We start from the raw sequence: 20418 nt of genomic DNA, 5'->3' as shown, positions 1-20418 counted from the left end.
TTCCGTGTCTGAAGGGGGCTGTTTGTATCGGACAGCCATTTCATGCTTGCGTCGCTCAGAAGTTGTGTAGGAGCCACAAAATTAGGATAAATCCTCCCCTAACTTGGGATAAAAAATAAGTCTTGGGTTGCCTGTGATATGTTCTCTAAAGATGATGGTCTTTCCAGGCACTTTTAATCTTGAGTTTTGAGGCCTTTTGAGAAACTGAGTTAAAAGGACATTCTGTGCAGGAAAAACAATGCCATATATACATACACAAAATTTTCCCTACAATTTTAGCTGTTTCTGGGACTCCTGTTAAGTAACCTTGCTCCACAAAGTGTTTGAGCTCGACTTGTGTAACTTAGAGATATTTTTGCATACGTTTCCAAAGCTGTTATTTACAAAACAAAAAAGCAGAAGCAGCATTTGGAAAGGGGTCTTTTGATGGTAATATTTTCTGCTATTTAAAAAAAATCAGGCACTAACCGAGTCACTAATATCAGGCTATTGAAATTTCGAATAATGCAATTCTTTGATAGTTTAGATATTTGTGGTGTGGTTTTTAAAAAGACATGTATACATTTTAAAAAGCCAGAGTTAGATTTGAATCATTCACTTAAGTTTGGTCCTGAAACACTTAATGTATGTTAATGAATGATTTGAATCATTCACTTAAGTTTGGTCCTGAAATTTAATGTAGGCATGAATTTAGTAAAAAGCAATGTTAAGTAGGGATTCTTTTTTTCTAAATTGTATGCTATTTGTCCTAAGGAGACAGTAGTTCAGAGGTTTCCCAGTTTACAGATTATTCACAAATCCTGTCATTTAAGTAACTTCAGTGATTGAGAAGCTACTTCATTATCCCTAGGGGCTGGAGGGAGTGGTTTCAATTTATCTGAAAATGTCAAAAGCCATCTGTAATATCTTTGTAGTCTAACCTATTAAAATTTATTCGTGATAATAGCAGCTTGTTTGGAGGTATATCACTGAGGCATGTTGTCTGTTTTTCATTGTTTTCTATGAAGAAGAGAACGTTTTAGTATTTAAAGTTAAGTAAGGAAGGACTTTGTTATGTTGCAGCCTGTAGAGAGACATTTGCTATGGCATAGAATAATAGTGGAAGAAGATACTTTGTAAATACTACCCAAATTGAAGAAATTTGGACAGTATAGCTGTACCAAAGTGTGTATTTTATCTCAATTTGTCAGTAATAAACCATTGGCAAGTCAGGACATGCCTTTGTAAAAGTTTTTTTTTCAGTTACATGCTGAAATAGTAATGTACTTATTTATTGTGTTTCTTCCCTTTTTGAGCAAACATAAATATTTAAAATTATCTTAGGTAATTTTAAGTTTTAAGAAGTTCTACCTTAGATGAAAAACTTGTGTTGCTTCTTGTGCAAATGAGCAGATGGTGAAGGTCAAGATAATGACCTCTGAGTTGATTCATATAGGGATCTTTTTTCCTGATAATTGGAAGAAAATTTTTATTTTTGAAATATTGTTCAGTATATCTTTTGAATAATTTGACCAATTATTCCAGCCCTAAAATTGGACTTGTCTGAAAACAAAGTGTGAAGGCAGGGATAAGTAAATAATTTCTGGTATTAAAATGAGTTTATCTTAATATGTGGATTAATTCAAGGTGCCCTGAAACTGGTTTATTTGTTTATACAAATATGTAACTAGACTAAAGGAAAAGCCAAAGGTACTATAGAACCACTTTCGTTTTTTTTTTTTTTTTGAGACAGTCTCTGTTGCCCAGGCTGGAGTGCAGTGGCACGGTCTCAGCTCACTGCAAGCTCCGCCTCCCGGGTTCACGCCATTCTCCTGCCTCAGTCTCCCGAGTAGCTGGGACTACAGGCGCCCACCACCACACCTGGGTTATTTTTTTGTATTTTTAGTAGAGACGGGGTTTCACCGTGTTACCCAGGATGGTCTCGATCTCCTGACCTCGTGATCTTCCTGCCTCGGCCTCCGGAAGTGCTGGGATTACAGGCGTGAGCCACTGCGCCCGGCCTATAGAATCACTTTCTAAAAATCAGAAGAAATTACTTTTTTAAAGAAATGGCAGTAAAAAATAGGAATAATAAGTGTAGTTTGAAAAATACTGAACTTTTAGCCTTCGCTTTAGGATTCAGTTTGATTTGGCTTTTCCCATTTTTCAGCTTTATGGAGTAACTGTTATAAACCAAAAATAAAATGTCTCAAAAAATAAATAAATAAATACTCATAGTTTCCCTCTGTTGCCCAGCCTGGAGTGCAGTGGTGCGATCTTGGATCACTGCAACTTCCGCCTCCCGGTTCCAAGCGGTTCTCGTGCCTCAGCCTCCCAAATGGCTGGGATTACCGGCATGTGACACCATGCACAGCTAATTTTTGTATTTTTAGTAGAAACAAGGTCTCACCATGTTGGCCATGCTGGTCTCGAACTCCTGGCCTCAAGTGATCCACCCGCCTCAGCCTCCCAAAGTGCTGGGATTACAGGCATGAGTAACCACGCCCAGCTAAAATGCGTGTTTTCTTAAGTTTCCTTACAAAGGTCAAATAAAAGCCTCTCTTTTTTGTATTGGCAAGTGTGGTTAGAAGGCTAATTTAAAATAGAACAATTGGTATATTTTTTATGCATTTGGTTGATTGCATTTGAGATTACCCTATTGTTCAGAATGTATACTGGTTTCAAGTTGGATGAAGGATAGACATATTTCCCGTAGGCTTTTGAAATCAAGCATGATAAAGTGATACTTTGAGTACTTAGTAATACCTAGTTGTGCTAAGTATGTTCCTTTTCATAAATAATATTTAAAAATACTAACATAAGCCAGACGCAGTGGCTCATGCCTATAATCCCAGCACTTTGGGAGGCCGAGGTGGGCGAATCACTTGAGGTCAGGAGTTCCAAACCAGCCTTGCCAACACGGTGAAACCCAGTCTCTACTAAAAGTACAAAAATTAGCCGGACGTGGTGGCGTGGGCCTGTAATCCCAGCTACTCAGGAGGCTGAAGGCAGGAGAATTGCCTGAACCCGGGAGGCGGAGCTTGCAGTGAGCTGAGATCATGTCATTGCACTCCAGCCTGGGCAACAAAGTGAGGCTCTGTCTCAAAAAACAAAAGCAAAAACATATATTCAACTCTTAAAACATTTTGAGGTAGAGTATTATACTTTTATAGTGTGCAAAAATAAAATGTTACATGAAACACTTGAGCTGAAAAAAATGTCATTTGTTCATTGCTTTGAGCTTTACATTTACCTCTTAGTTGATGCATTGCCATAAGGTGTTTAGTGATGTCATAATCATAGTGGTAATAACTGGTATGGTTACAACAGATAATATTGTTTTCTGCTGTGGTTCTGAATTAGATGGACTTCTAAGAGTACTGTGGTAACAATGAAACATAACTCTGGCCTAAACCCAACTGAACATGTTCTTTCATAATAGGTATTGGGGGGTAAGGGGTGAATCTTAACTTTAGTGATGACTTTTGTGAAATGAACTTGATTAATAATTGGAATTTGATCACTTCCTGGCTTGAATGAAGCTGGTAAATTAATCTGAGGCCAAGCAATAAATGGTGAGTTGATAACCTCTATTGTCATGTTGTAATATTTATGTGTGTGAACAGAAAGGGTTGAGAGAGTCATGATTTTTCTGACTGGATGAAATGTGTATTTTTATACTCTGAAAAGATGATGAAGACATAAAGTCTTCTGGATAGTATTTTCCTGAGTTATAGCCTAATTACATAAATTTTGCATTGAGAAAGTGAAGAACGTGATCATCAGACACTTTTTAAGCAATATCATTTTTTTTTTTTCGAGACAGAGTCTCATTCTGTCACCCAGGCTGGAGTGCGATTCTCCTGCCTCGGCCTACCGAGTATCTGGGATTAGAGGCGTAAACCACCATACCTGGCTAATGTTTTGTATTTTTGTAGAGATGGGGTTTCACCATGTTGACCAGGTAGGTCTTGAACTCCTGACCTCAAGTGATCCGCCTGCCTTGGCCTGCGAGAGTGCTGGGATTACAGGCATGAGCCACCGCACCCAGCCAATTTTTAAGCAATAACATGTTATTCATTATTATTATTACTATCAGGATTTTCATATTTTACACTGGCAAAATAATATTCTAGGAGCAATTTATTGTGTAGGGGCATTTAAGGATGGGCATGATCAACATAAAAATAACATCAAATTACTTTACTTTACTTTTTTTTTAGACAGAATCTTGTTCTGTTGCCCAGGGTGGAGTGCAGTGGCACAATCTCAGCTCACTGCAACCTCCGCCTCATGGGTTTAAGCGATTCTTCTGCCTCAGCCTCCCGAGTAGCTGGGACTACAGGCGTGTGCCACCATGCCTGGCTAATTTTCATATTTTTAGTAGAGACAGGATTTCACAGTATTGGCCAGGCTGGTGTTGAACTCCTGACCTCGTGAGCTGCCAGCCTCGGCCTCCCAAAGTGCTGGGATTACAGGCGTGAGCCACCACGCCCGGCCCCAAATTACTTTTCATACCAATATTTTGATTTCTGTTTTTCTTTAATTAAAGAAATGGTTACCTAGCATAGTGCTTGATACCTTGTCATTAGAAATGTTTGTGAATTATTCTTTCAATAAATATAGTGTGCTAGACATTGTATTAGCCTCTGGGGATACATCATTGAACAAGAAAGATAAGGTTCTTGCTCTACGGAGGCTCGTATTTTACTTTTAAAAGCATTTTTTAGATTTTTTTTTTGTTTGTTTTGTTTTGTTTTTGAGACAGTGTCTCGCTCTGTCAGTCAGGCTGGAGTGCGGTCGTGCAATCATAGGTCTCTGCAGCCTTGACCTGCCAGGATCAAGCAGTCCTCTTGATTCAGCCTCTCAGGCTCAGCTGGGAATACAGGCATGTGACATGACTGCTGGCTAATTTTTGTATTTTCTGTAAAGATGAGGTCTCACTGTTACCCAGGCTGGTCTTGAACTTTTAGGCTCAAGTGATCTCCCGCCTGGGCCTTCCAAGTATTGGGATGACAGGCATGAGCACCATGCTGCCTGGTAGTGGCTTGCGTTTTAGAGGGGAGGATCAGTAAGTAAACAGATAATGAGATGTTGCAGCTAGTATTAAGTACTAAGAGGAAAAGAAGATTGGTGAGGTGGCAGAGGATGGGCAGAGCTCCTTGAGTAGCTGGTCAGAGAGGCCTCTGAGGAGGTAACATTGTTACCTGAATGATGAGAAGAAGGCAGACATGAAGGGAGAAGTGTTCAGGTGGAGGGAACAAAAAATCTCCAAGGTGGAAATGAGTTCGAGAAGTTTGAAGAACTCCAGTGAGTCTGGAGCTTAGTGAGCAGGACTGTGAGGTGAGGAAGGCCTGATAATAATGTTAGGGGTTGTAGGGAGTCTGAATTCTATTCTGCATGTCAGAAGATGCTGGGGAGTGACTTCATTCTTTCACTCCTGAGCACATTGAGTGCCTACTATGAGGCAGATACTGTACCCATGTATTGGGGACATGGAACAGATATTCCTTTTCCTAGGTGTTTACAATCAGTCTTGGCTATTCTGTGGAAGAAGAAATTGTAGAGGAGTGGGGCAAGAACAGCAGTAGGGAACACAGCTAATAGGCCATTGCAGTTATTAGATGAGAAGATGATGGCTTGAGTTAGAATGGTTAGATTGGATTTGGAGAGAAGAAAATGGATTTGGGATATACATGAGAAATCTTAAGGATTTACTGATGGTTTGGAGTTGTCAATTAAGGGAAAGAGGAGTCAAAGATGACATCTTAATTTTGGCTTCTGTGATTATAATCGATAGTGATGCCATTTCCTGAGATGGGGAAGGTTAGTGGGCAGAGGGCGGTGGGGAGAGAGTGTAAGGAAGATAAATGGAATCAAGAGTTCTTTTTTGGCCATGTGAAATTTGAGATCCTTTTGAGAAATTCAGGTGAGTTGTTGAGTATGAAGTTGGGTATAAATGCTGGAGCTCAGTTGGGAGGTTGCTGGGTGAGAGATAGGAATTTGAGAATTACTTGGGTATAAATGGTGTTTAAAGGTCATGGATCACACCGAGAGAATAGAGGAGACAGTGGAGGACTAAGCCCTGGGACACTAACATTTGCTCTTCAGGCAGAGGAAGATGTGCCATCCAAAGACACTGAGAAGGAGCAGCCAGGGTGGTGGGAGTAAAAGCAGGACAATGAAGTGTTCTGGTGGAGAGGAGTCTGAAGGCAGTAGTGATCACCAGTCTCATGCCTCCAGGCAGCCATATAAGATGAGTCAGAAGAAAATGCATCAATGCATTTGGCCAGTTTCAGTGAGATACTTAAAAATTTAAACCTAGCTGAAATTAGAGATTATTTAATCCAGTGGAGCTGACTTTATTGCGTAAGGATTGATACATAAGTGCTTAATAAATGTTTGAATTGCTCTTTACCACTTATTAAGCTAGGGTGACCAGTTGTCTGGGTTTGCCTGAAGTTTCAATTTTAAAACTAGGGGATGTGTGTCATAGGTTGCCTAGGACTGAAGGGTTTCCTGGGATTCCTTACATTGAACAGTGGCCAAGTCTTGACCAGAGTACTCTGTCTGCTCAGGGCATCTGAACTGGTGTTAACGGTGTTCTCGCCCCTCAGAATAGAAGATTCTCTCAGTCAGGGAACCAGACTTTAGTACTGTATCTAGTTTTATTTCATGCTTTTCTTAACCTCTGTCTGATCTGAGAATCTACCTCAGAAAAGTAACTACTCCTACTTTTGTTTTTTTTTCTCCTGCTGTAAATTGTTTAAAGACTTCATTAGGTAGTGCTAAATTAATTAAAGTCGTTGATAGGATTTTAAGTTCCTTTAAAGAGAGTTAATGTAAGATCAGAAACTGTTGTATGCCTTTCTACACTGTTAATGTCTAGTGAATGAAACTTATTTGCTTTATTGATACTCGTTTTGAAAATAGTTTTTAGTATTAAAGTTTAGAGTTCTGAAATGAACTATAGTTTTTAGTTATATATTTCTCTGAAAGATTTTGGGATGAAAGATTTGGACTATGTTTCATGTAGTGTAACATTTTCTACCAGTTGATTACATTGCTTTTGTAGAGGCAGAGATTGCCTCCTGATCGTAAGAAATTACATATATATGGCCTTGCTATGACATTTCCGAAGCTTTTCTGAAGCATTCTCATTAATACTGAGCATTCTGTCTCATTTTAGGAATAATGTCCTGAAAAGTTGGACTAGAAGTTAAGTGCTTTAATTTTGGGAACAGAAAACTTCCATATATTTATAAATTTTCTCAATTATTTTGAAATATTTTAAGACTTTTTATTTTTCTTTAGCCATTTAAATGTGTTGTGTATGGTTCTTATGTTCTAGGACAAAGATAAGCCCGTCTGAAATACCAAGTTGTATATATTTGTAGTGGTTTTATGAACAGCCTCATTAGTTGTTAACTGTACCTTATTTTCCCAGTTTTTAAACAGGAACAAGGATTTACCAAAAACTAAATACATGGCTATTATTCCTAATAGTTGCCAAAATGCTTTTTTGAACACAACTCTTTTTGTTTTTGAGACGGAGTCTCTCTGTCACCCAGGCTGGAGTGCAGTGGTGTGATCTCGGCTCACTGCAACCTCCGCCTCCCAAGTAGCTGGGATTACAGGCGTGCACCACCACGCTGGACTAATTTGTTTTATATGTTTTTTTTGGTAGAGACAGGGTTTCACCATGCTGGCCAGGCTGGTCTCGAACTCCTGACCTCAGGTGATCCACCCTGCTCAGCCTCCCAAAGTGCTGGTATTACAGATTTGAGCCACTGTGCTCAGCCCAAGAAAGCCTATTAGCTTAGATTGAGCTAGATTTTAATGTAGGTATTTTTGACTAGTGTGTTTATCTGAGAGTATACTTACTTGATGCTGCTAACCTTATTTTAGCTGAAAGCATCTTCAGTGACTGCTTAAGTTTAATTCCCAATCTTGGAATCTGATCTTACTTTATTCTTGATTCTTACTTTCTTCTGGCCTAGAATTTTACCTCTGGCTAGAACCTAACTTTTCATGTCTGAGCAGATCTTTGGATCTCTTTTGGGATTGGAGCAGCACAGTTTCTCAGTTCCCCTCCCCGTTTTGCTACCTGTTGTTTAGTTTTATTTTTTTGACATATTGTTACAAACCTTTCATAAAAAGGGTAGGGTAGGTGTATAGCAAATGTTTTGAGACCATAGAGAACCAATGGACACCTTATTTTTTAGACATGCCTAACAGCAAAAATTTCACCCAAATACTCCTATTTTATGTATGCAATATTTATTATATTTTATCAATTTTAAAATGTACTTTAAAAATGTTTTAGCATTTCTGATATATAGATGCATCATGTAATTCAGGGTGTCATTTAATTGGCATCTTTTTTTTAGTGGTGCATACAGTTGATATATTTTAAAAATTATTTTTTCCAACTTGCATATGCAGATACAAGAGTCATGTTGATTTCCAGTATGCCCTCTGCATATTGAACGTTTCATTTGAAAGCATCATCTTTACTCTTATGGGGATCAGTGGTTATTTTTTCAAACAGAAATGCTAGGTGACATATTACTGTCAGATCTGATTTTGTAATTTTTTTTTTCTCTTGCAAAAGGAATGTTGAAGAGTGTGCACGGGAGGCATCAGCTTGACTATTTTCTTGTTTGTTTATACTTATATTTTTAGTATTATCTTCAGGTTTTTCAACTTAAAGTTTCTTTGCAGTAATATAGAGCCACAAATCCATTTTGTGAGGGCTAGTTTAAGTAAAACTACATAATGTTATCGATATGCAAATCTGTTTAACCAGCCATGAACTGCAATGCATAACGATATGAAAAAATCAAATGAACGAAGGAGAATGTCACTGTCAAGCCCTCTGTATAGAGCACCTCCGTTTATGTTATATATATGTAACATAATGATCTGATAATCCAAGTAAGGGCACTAGTGTTAACCTGTATGTTAAATATTATAGCAAAATTTAATGCATTACTTTTTCCTAAAGATAATTTTCGATATAAACAGAAGTTTTTTTCTTCTAGCAGCTTGCCAGTGGATTGGCTCATGTACTCCCTGGCATGCATGTATTCACTTTGCAGATCGTAGAGATAGAAAGCTTATGCTTAATCTCTTGGAATGATGTTAAAAAAGTGGTGGTTATCAGAGAGATGGGCATTGGGTTTGTGTTTTGAAGGAGATAAGTAGTTGTAAACATGCTGGTAAGATATTAAGACAGAAGCTGGTGACAGTGTAGATGTCCTTGATTGAATAGGGAGGGAAAAGAGCAAGGTTAAAAACTTGGAAGAGAGTGGGGTACTGTACCTCATGAGGAACAGAAGAATTATGTGGTATTTGTCAGATGATTTTTTTCTTCTCATTATTAAAGTTACACATGCTCAGTAAAATGTTGACTCAGTACAGAAAAGCTTAAAGTGAAGTAAGCTTTTTCATCTTCCTTTCATGTCAGTCCTCCACTCCATTTTTAATAGTTTTTAGTTATCCTTCTGGAAAATTTCTATGCATGGACAACAATAAAAATAACAACATTTATTGAGATCCTAATTGTATGTCTGGCACTTTCAAAAATATCTTTACAGGCCAGGTGCAGTGGCTCACTCCTGTAATCCCAGTACTTTGGGAGGCTGAGCAGGCGGATCACCTGAGGTCGGGAGTTCGAGACCAGCCTGGCCAACATGACGAAACCCCATCTCTACTAAAAAAACCCCAAAAAATTAGCCAGGCATGGTGGTGTGTGCCTGTAATCCGCACAACTTGGGAGGTTGAGGCAGGAGAATCTCTTGAACCTGGGGGATGAAGGTTGCAGTGAGCCGAGATTGCAGTACTGCACTCCAGCCTGGGCAACCGAGAGAGGCTCTGTCTCAAAAACAATAACAACAACAAAAAACTTTACATGTTCATTGATCACAGCAACCCTATAATATAGGTACTATTCTATAATTTTTTTCTTCTCTTACATATGAAGAAATTGAGGCACAGAGAGGTTAAGTGATTTATGAGGACTTACTGCTAATAAGAGGTAGAATGAACTTGAACCCAGGTAGCCTGGTTTCATAGTGCACATCTTTTCCACTGAGCTATACTGGTAATTCTGTGATAAAAGAAACAAACTAAGACTATTGGAGTCACTTACCCTAGAGATAAATAGTACTGAAATGGAGTGGAGGATTGGGATGGAGAAAATAACACTATGTGATGTTTCTGTCATCTTAGCTAGATATTCTGCAGTGTAGTTCCAGATTTGTTGGTTTTTTCTTTTTGGCTACTGTTAATATGAACATCTTTTTCTTACCGTTTAATGTTCTAATTTTTTGTGTGACTTTTGTGTCTTTTTACCTATTGGAGACTGTTTTCCCATGTTAGGAATGTTGGCCATCAGCTCTCTAAATTATTTAAAATTACTTCAAAAAAAGCTGCATTGATAAATATTTACTGATCTCTAAATAGATACTTAAATGCGTACTGGCTCAAGGGATAGTTTAAAATATCCTGGATTTTAAAATAAGCAGACAACAACCACCAAACAAAATGCTTGTTTTAATCCTTTTTCTAAACAGAAAGATATTTTTGTAGTTGTAATTGTAAGGCTTCCAAAATTCTAATTTTATACTGTGAACATTTGTTAGGTATCCAGTGGTTATAATGACTACATTTATTGAGACCCTGTATAAGTGTGCAGCTCTATGCTAGGTACTGGACACTAAAAAAAAGTTGCCTTTCATTTTTCACAGTTTGGGGAGGGAGAAGAAAGTCATATACATATGGGTTAATATAATTTATTAAATGTTGTTGGAATTTTGAATAATATGTTGGGAGTAAACAAAGTATTTAATGCCACCTGGAGGAATCAGGGAAGACAAAACAAGTTAATTCTGAACTAGGACTCTTAAGGTACAGAAATGAAACAGCTTGGAGTCATGAAAGAGTCTCATCTGTTTGGAGGAAGTGATTGGGTAAGTGTGGCTAGATAGTTTTTGTAGGTAGAAGTTGCAAAGTGAAGCTGACAATTGGTGAAGAACTTTGCCTAACTTAAGGAGTTTGAATTTTATTTAATATGCTGTAAGGGGCTCACAGATCTATGTAAGTAGAAGAATAACATAAACATGCTTGATTCTAGAAGATAATTCTGATAGTAGAGGCTGGCTTGAGTGGAGTTATTCCAGCAGCAGAATAGGTTCTTTGTGCAAAAGTACTTGTTAATATTTCAGAGATGTTAAAATGTGAACCGCGTGCTACTTATGTAATATAAGGGTAAACATGCTTTATCTACTATTTTATTTGAAAGTGTTGGTTTCCAAGTTGATTTTAAAACATACTAATGGGTGACAGATAATCTGCATTCTGAAAAACATTGCAATTTGTATTCTCGATTTGTATTATGTATTCAGCTTATTTAAAAGTATAAATCTGCTTTGTCAGTAGTGTTATTTTTATTTTCTTCAATTTAGAGCTGTCATTAAAATATTCAATGAGATTAGTTCTTGTTCTCAGTGCAGTTACATATATATTCAAATGCTGTGGAATACTTGATACTGTATGCATTTTTGCTTCCAATAAAAGAGCTTCAGAAGTAAAATAGGTTGCTTTTTTATTTAATGCTAATCTTCCTGAGAAATATTCAGAATTTTTAATGTTATCCCCAGGCACTCAGTATTCTATTTAAAATAATTAAAATTAGTATTAAAAAATTAGTATTGAAAAATGTAACATTGTCTTCCAAAGAGGAGTTCCAATGTAGAGTTTCTTGGGATCTTTGCTGTTCTTATAGCAGTGCTTTTGTCTTTAGGTAAGACATTATTGCCAGAGGTTATTCAGCCTTATTTTAAGTTTTTAAGTGCATATTGCATACTAGATATCAATATTCCCATTACAGTAACATAGTCTTGTAACTATTCTGTGAGAAAATTTTCCTTATTAAATCACCTGGTCAGCATATTTCACATGTACTTCTTCCTGTATTGTGCTTCTGGATTGACTTGTCTAAAGACAAGTCATATCATTCTTCTCAGACTGTGAATTTTTTCAGTTTAAATTAAAAGATTAGAATGTTATTTTCATGATATTTGTTAATCATCTTCAGTGTTTGAGGCACATACAATACCAGATCTTTTTAAAGACACAGTTATGTTTAAAGGTTAAGGCAAATTAGTTCAAGTGGGAGGAGATCAATTCATATAGTTAATTCTTTTCTTTTTTTTTTTGAGACGGTCTCACTATGTTGCCCAGGCTGGTCTCGAACTCCTGGGCTTAAGCAATCTTACCTCAGCTTCCTGAGTAGCTGGTATTACAGGCATGTGCTACACGTGATGTATATTGCCTAATAGCCTATCAAAAGGTTGTGTTTTTGTAATGAATAAATTAACATTACCATTATCAGTGTATGGGAGTATCTAGGAACACTTGTTTTTTTCTTTTAATATTTTTGCTAGATTGATAGCTGAAAAATAGCATGTCTTCTGAATTTGATACTACTTGCTTACCAGTGGGCTTGGACTGTTTTTCAGAATTTTTTATTTGTGTTTTTCCCTTTGGGGTTTGTCCTTTGTCCATTTAGACTAAACCATTTAGTATTTATTTATTTTTAATTTGCTTATGATCTCTTTATAATTATGCATTAATACCATATCTGCAAATATTTTTAGTGTTTGCTTTTAACTTCTTAAATATATAGACAACTTTTTTTTTTTTTTTTTTTGAGACAGAGTCTTGCTTTATTACCCAGGCTGGAGTGTAGTGGCATGATCTTGATTTACTGCAGCCTCCACCTCCTGGGTTCAAGTAGCTTAGCTTCCCAGGTAGCTGAGACTACAGGTATGTGCCACCATGCACAGAGGCATTTTTTTGAATTTTTTTTTTTTTTCTTTTGTAGAGATGGGCTTTTGCCATGTTTCCCAGGCTGGTCTTAAACTCTTGAACTCAAGCTGTCTGCCACCGTTGGCCTCCCAAAGTGCTGGGATTACAGGTGTGAGCCACCTTGCCCGGCCTAGACAACAATTTGATGATTTATGTGGTTGCTTACTTTTTGTGTCCTTCTGTAAAAGTCAGAGGTTCAAGTTTGTAAGGTGGCAGTACACTGAAAGAAATTTTAGGAAGATCATTTCCCTGAGTTGCTAAATAAAAAGGCTCTAAGTATGTACTGCTCTGTGATTCAAAGATAGAATTTAGAGTTTCTAGAGGGACGGAATGATAGCATGTCTTAGACCATTTTCTCTGTCATTTCTTACAGCTTTTTTTGTATAAGAGATAACAGATAGTTGAGATTGTACTGATGTGCTTTGGAAATCTGTGGAATAGGTATCATATTGAGTAGATGATATTGAAATACTGGGATGGAAATTGAGGATTACAACTATTGTTCTTTTCTAAATAGAAGGCTGTCCCCACTTTTTCATATCTGTAGGCAAAATTAGAATTTTTCTAGTTTTCCCAATATTGTATTCAAGTTCTCCAGAGAAACAGAGCCAATAGTATTTAATTAATTAATTAAGAATTGGCTCATGAGATTATGGTGGCTGACAAGTCCCAAGATCTGTGAGGTGACTTGGCAAGCTGGAGACCTGGGATTATTGATAGCATAGTTCCAGTCTGAAGGTTGGCAGGCTCAAGCCCCAGGAAGAGATCAGTTCAAGCTCGAAGGTAGGAAGAAGCCAGTGTACTAGTGTATTTAGTCAAAGGGGATCAGGCAAGAAGAATTCTCTTTTGCTTAGGGGATGGTTAGCTTTTTTGTTATGTTCAGGCCTTCAGCCGGTTCAGTGAAGCCCACCCACATTATAGAGGGCAGTCTGTCTTATCCAGTCAACCAATTTGAATGTTGCGCTCATCCAAACACCTTCACGGAAGTAATGTTTGACTGTATATCTGGGCACCTCATGGTCCAGTCAAGTTGTCATGTAAAATTAACCATTACACATATTTGACATTGTCCAGGAGTTCCATACCATATGGATAAACTGAGATCATTTATTCTGGAAAAAGAAACCTAAAACACTTGTTGACATTTATTTGTCTTTGTAATCCTTGAAAATCCTCAGTAGTGCTTTCATGAATTGTCAGATTCTGGGCAGCCTGGCTTGCTGATATGTACTCTAGGATGAGCTCACTTTTCTTCCAAATAAAGGAATGAATTAACATGCTGGCTGGAGTTACTTATGAATCAGTTGAATTTTAGGGACTCTTTTCAGTTAGAATGATTTTTTACCACATCTCAGGAGTCTGCATACTGGCCCCCAGGTTACATCTGACTTGTCACCTGTTTTTGTAAATAAAGTTTTATTACAACATAGCCACATCCATTTTATTGTCTACAGCTGATTTAGACTACAGTGGCAGAATTGGCTAGTTGAGATGGAGATTGAGTGACCCACAAAACTGAAACTATTTATAATCTGGCTCTTGACAGAAAAAGGTTTTATTGAACTGTTTTTCTGGCAATAGTTAATTATACAAGGTTGTCCTAGCTCGTGATAATAACACCATAGCATTAATATATACAGTGGGCTTTCCTCCCCATTACTGGAGTGAGAGAGTGAGTGAGTGGAGAGAGAGAGTGAGAGAGAGAACGATTATTTCCTTTTAATCCACAAATGGTTTATTGGCCAAGACTTGTCAGCAATAAATAGGGTGGAGGTGTGTTGTAGGCTTTAATGGAGCATGACTTTATACTGCTCAAAATAGTTATATTGCCTAAAAGTGAGGGTTTTAATTTTAGCCATTTTATGCAGCTTTTGTAAAAATTGTTACTAGGAATCTGAATTTACATATCTTGATCTATAGCTGGTTTCTAATCTCAGAATCAAATGTTGATGTAATCTGCAAATCAGTATACGTAATTTTCAGCATTTCCCCACATAAACTGGTAGAATGAATAATAATAATAACCAATGATGGAGTAAATGTTCCTGTAATGTATTTCTTCCTTTAGTAAAACATAGTCAGTGTTAGCATTTAGATATAGAGCTCCCTGAAAGCTTCTTCCATGTATGTAAATGTACAAACTCTTCTCTAACTGTGGAATCATATTATGTATACAGCTACGTAAAATGCTTCTCTTCCATACACACTAAATATATTCTGGATGTTCTTCCATGTTAAAAAATAGGTTGATAAAATCATTTTTAGCACTTAAACATTATCAACTAATTAACAGTTTATATTTTGTTCATAGGCATTTACTTTAAGCAGTGCTGTCAGGAATGTCCTTATACTCATATTTATTTCTAATTGTCTGATATTTCCTTAGGATAAATTCTCAGTAGAAGGTCGTGTCTATGTTGAAATTTAGATACCACTTTCCAGTTTGCCCTTTAGAAAGGTTGTACCAATTTGCAAGGCCACAAAAATATATGAACATTCCCTTCACTTGGTTGACACCAGTCTTTCTTTTGTCAACTTGATAGTTTTAAAAATCCAGAAAATTTATTGTCTTTTTCACTTCTCCCACTATTAGTGAGATTTGGCATCTTTTCTTATATTTATTTTTCATTTACATATAGTCCCAGCCTATTTATGCTATTTGCTGGGTATTCTTAAAAAAAAAAAAAAAATCCAGCTAATAGGTTTGCACTTGTGAGACTAGGCTGGTTGCCATTTTTGATAATAGTTTAGGCAGGACTTTGAGCTCATTTAGATGGGATGTTACCTGATTGAAAAAAACATTTTGGTATAGATTATAGACCACAGATCAGAATTAGAATAGATCTGGTGACAGAATGCCTTCTTCTGGTGCTTTAATGTGAGTGTTGAATCACTTGAATTGAAAAGTGTCATTCTGAGAGAAGTCTAGAATCTACAAAGCTTTAGGTGGTTGTTCTGGACCTCAAAGCTGGTAAAAGTGTCTCTTTGGCCACTGTTTTTCAAATTTGATTTGTTAATTTAAATGTATAAGGCTTTTAAGGCTGCTTATATACTTTATACATCTATAAAGCCTAAATTTAATTGATAAATTGCATTTAAATAAATAAATGTGCATTAAATAAAATAATGTGACAATGTTTTATTAAAAGTGAATCATTAATGTTGAGCTTAGTATGATAGAAGTAGCTTTAGGTCTGGTTTTATTAATTTGTTTATATGTTTCGATTTTAATATTAACATAGAGAACAACTGTTCCTAAAAGTGTGGTTAAAAAAACTGGCATAATTAATTTTATGCATGTTTGTTGTTTTGTTACCCTTATGTTTAAACTGCCAGAAGGCATTCCTTGCATGCCGGTTTCAATAGGGTATCAATGAATAATTCTGTAAAGCTATCTTGTTTCAAATAATGGTAAATACCCAGTAATGTCATTTGCTCTTTACTTAGAAGCAACTGCTATTTCAACTGTAAAACACAAATGGGGACATTGAATTATGTGATAAATCTTTTTAAGGCTGCTATACAGATATAGGAGCATTATAGGAGCATTGAAATTATGTGGAAATAATGTTTTAAGTTGGCTGTTCAGATAATCTGTAATGTGCTTATTAATTTTTTAAGAACTGTCATTGAAATGAGAGCCTAAAATTCATATAGGGGAACTTCTTAACTTTTATGAATAATTCTGAAAGCCCTGAATTGAGAATCACTGTATTAGGCATTAGTAAAGATTTGTGCTTCTACAGGTTTTATATAAAGTTGAACGGATTTAAAATTTCTCTTTCTAATTATAGTACAATAACATTTCTAGATGCTTATTTATTTCTGTGTCTAACTTGTAACAAATAGTACAGGTTGGCACTGGTCCATTGATATCCTTTGAGTAGCACTGTACTAGACAATAAAATAAGTAATGGGTAAAACAGAAAAAGTCAAATAAAAGTTAAGTAAAAATGAGTAAGTGAAAATAAACATTGAAAGAACATTGAAAAACCTTTAATTAGCTAAAAACTATTTAAATTAAAAGGACAAATTGGGCTGGGTGCACGGTGGCTCACACCTGTAACCCCAGCACTTTGGGAGGCCGAGGCAGGTGGATCACGAGGTCAGGAGATGGAGACCATCCTGGTTAATATGGTGAAACCCCGTCTCTACTAAAAATGCAAAAAATTAGCCGGGCATGGTGGTGGGCACCTGTAGTCCCAGCTACTCCGGAGGCTGAGGCAGGAGAATGGTGTGAACCCGGGAGGTGGAGCTTACAGTGAGCAGAGAATGCGCCACTGCACTCCATCCAGCCTGGGCGACAGAGCGAGACTCGTCTCAAAAAAAAAAAAAAAAAAAAAAGACAAATCAAGCTAAGAGTAGGAAAATACTGTGCTATTAAACTGTTATTAAATAATAATTAAGGAAATAATTCAAATAAAATAATGTAAAATTTAAAAATTTTTAGTGACGATTGTAGAAAAAATTTAGTAAATATATAGCAGAAAAAAATGGATTGTTTTCATATTACATGTGGATATCCTATTTATATTATCATGCATTATTATTGAATTTTTCCTGAGCCCTGATTTTCAGCTAACGCATGTATGTATAATCACAGGTGCCTACCTATCAATTATTCTAGAGCAGAGTACTGACATTTGAAGATAAGTGGATAGTTTCAACATTTGTAATAACACAGCAGTACGTCTTTAAAAGTTTAATGCCCAGAAGCAGAAAACAGAGTTCTTCAGCTAGAGGAAACTATGTAATCACACTTAATTGATATATGTGTGATATATACATTTATTTGGTTAATTTTGTTGATCATTTTAAATTATTTTGGGCAGAAAAGAACCTTTTATACCTTTTATACCCTATGTGTATTTTCCACAAGGTAAAAAAAAAGTCTTCTGCCTACTCAGGTATATGTGTTAACTGTTACATATTTCCCTTTTTAGGCCCAGATTATTCATCAGCATGGCTACCTGCTAATGAATCATTGTGGCAGGCCACAACTGTTCCATCTAACCATCGAAATAACCATATCAGGAGACACAGTATAGCTTCTGACAGTGGAGACACTGGCATTGGAACTTCGTGTTCTGATAGCGTGGAAGGTGAGTTAAAATTCTTATTGTTTATATATGAATCTTTGAAGAGTGGTTGTGGTACAAGAATATTCAGGGGATATGTTTTATTGTTTCATGCTGAAAATTATAGTGTTTGAATATTTAATAATGTTCAATGTTGCTGTATATCAAATAAAATTGTCCCTCTAGTCGACCGGGCGCAGTGGCTCACGCCTGTAATCCCAGCACTTTGGGAGGCTGAGGTGGGTGGATCACGAGGTCAGGAGATCGAGACCATCTTGTCTAATACAATGAAACCTTGTCTCCACTAAAAATACAAAAAATTAGCTGGGCGTGGTGGCGGGCGCCTGTAGTCCCAGCTACTTGAGAGGCTGAGGCAGGAGAATGGCGTGAACCCAGGAGGCGGAGCTTGCAGTGAGCCGAGATCGTGCCACTGCACTCCAGCCTGGGGGACAGAGCGAGACTCCGTCTCAAAAAAAAAAATTGTCCCTCGAGTCATAAGAGTTTTTCCTTCATCTTTTTTTTTTTAATTTTTTTAATTTTAATTTTAATTTTTATTTTTTTATTATTTATTTATTTATTATTATTATTATTATACTTTAGGTTTTATGGTACATATGCGCAATGTGCAGGTTAAGTTACGTATGTATACATGTGCCATGCTGGTGCGCTGCACCCACTAACTCGTCCTCTAGCATTAGGTATATCTCCCAATGCTATCCCTCCCCCCTCCCCCCATCCCACAACAGTCCCCAGAGTGTGATGTTCCCCTTCCTGTGTCCATGTGTTCTCATTGTTCAATTCCCACCTATGAGTGAGAATATGCGGTGTTTGGTTTTTTGTTCTTGTGATAGTTTACTGAGAATGATGATTTCCAATTTCATCCATGTCCCTACAAAGGACACGAACTCATCATTTTTTATGGCTGCATAGTATTCCATGGTGTATATGTGCCACATTTTCTTAATCCAGTCTATGATTGTTGGACATTTGGGTTGGTTCCAAGTCTTTGCTATTGTGAATAATGCTGCAATAAACATACGTGTGCATGTGTCTTTATAGCAGCATGATTTATAGTCCTTTGGGTATATACCCAGTAATGGGATGGCTGGGTCGAATGGAATTTCTAGTTCTAGATCCCTGAGGAATCGCCACACTGACTTCCACAATGGTTGAACTAGTTTACAGTCCCACCAACAGTGTAAAAGTGTTCCTATTTCTCCACATCCTCTCCAGCACCTGTTGTTTCCTGACTTTTTAATGATTGCCATTCTAACTGGTGTGAGATGGTATCTCATTGTGGTTTTGATTTGCATTTCTCTGATGGCCAGTGATGGTGAGCATTTTTTCATGTGTCTTTTGGCTGCATAAATGTCTTCTTTTGAGAAGTGTCTATTCATGTCCTTCGCACACTTTTTGATGGGGTTGTTTGTTTTTTTCTTGTAAATTTGTTGGAGTTCATTGTAGATTCTGGATATTAGCCCTTTGTCAGATGAGTAGGTTGCGAAAATTTTCTCCCATTTTGTAGTCCTTCATCTTTTTAACTAAACTTCTTATTTTGAGATAATTATAGATTTATATGCAGTTTTAAGAAATAATAGTGGTGTAACCAGGGTATTGACATTGATAGAGCCGAGATTCAGAACATTTCCAGATACCTCATGTTTCCCATACCCACTTCTCTCTCTGCCCCCTCTCCTTTATCTCTTAACTCTTGGAAGCCATTTACTCTCCATTTCTATAGTTTTGTTTTTCAAGAATTAATGGAATCATAACTGGAATTTGAAACTGGCTTTTTTCTCTGGATTTTCATCCAGTTGTTACATGTATCAACAGTCCATTCCTTTTTATTGATGAGTAGCATTCAGTAATGGTGGTATTGGAGAGAATACACTTTAACCATTTACCTGTTGAAAAGCATTTGGGATGTTTTCAGTTTTTGACTATTATGAGTAAAGTTGCTATAAACATGTGGGTATAGGTTTTTCTGTGAACCTATGTCTTCATTTCTTTGAGTGAGTAGATGCCTAGGAGTGCAGTAGCTGGATTGTGTAGTAGCATATTTAGATTTTAAAGAAACTGTCACACAGTTTTCTAGAGTGACTGTACCATTTCCATCAGCAATGTTTGTATAAGTGATCTAGTTTTCTTTTTATCCTTGCTACCACTTGGTGTAAAAAAGTTTAGCCATTTTAATAGTATAATGATATTTCCTTGTGGTAGTGATGTCTTATTTTAAAAAAGACTTTATTTTTTAGAGCAGTTTTTTTAGAGCAGCAGGAAAATTCATTGGGAGGTACAGAGATTTCCCATGTATCTCTTGTCCCCACACATGCACAGCCTCTTCCAATGTCATTATCTCCTACTAGTGTAGTATATTTGTTACAATTGATAAAACTACATGGACACACTATTATCACCCAGTGTTCATGCATTAGGGTAGCAGTCCCCAACCTTTTTGGCACCAGGAACTGGTTTGGTGGAAGATAGT

The 20418-nt window shown here is 36.8% G+C and overlaps 1 protein-coding gene across 5 annotated transcripts in view; it reads left to right on the top strand.

Moving 5' to 3' along the window:
• The window catches only part of CEP85L (centrosomal protein 85 like), a 253552-nt gene that overhangs the window by 59354 nt on the left and 173780 nt on the right, over nucleotides 1-20418 (top strand). For all 5 annotated transcript variants that reach the window (XM_054493076.2, XM_054493078.2, XM_054493079.2 and 2 more), the window contains one exon: nucleotides 17796-17954. In XM_054493076.2, the coding sequence (XP_054349051.1) occupies nucleotides 17796-17954 (159 nt within the window). The remainder of the gene's footprint in view (nucleotides 1-17795; nucleotides 17955-20418) is intronic.

The sequence above is a fragment of the Pongo pygmaeus genome, chromosome 5 (genome assembly GCF_028885625.2).
Source record: "Pongo pygmaeus isolate AG05252 chromosome 5, NHGRI_mPonPyg2-v2.0_pri, whole genome shotgun sequence".
Classification (NCBI taxonomy): Eukaryota; Metazoa; Chordata; class Mammalia; order Primates; family Hominidae; genus Pongo; species Pongo pygmaeus.
This window is presented reverse-complemented; position numbering and strand designations above follow the sequence as displayed.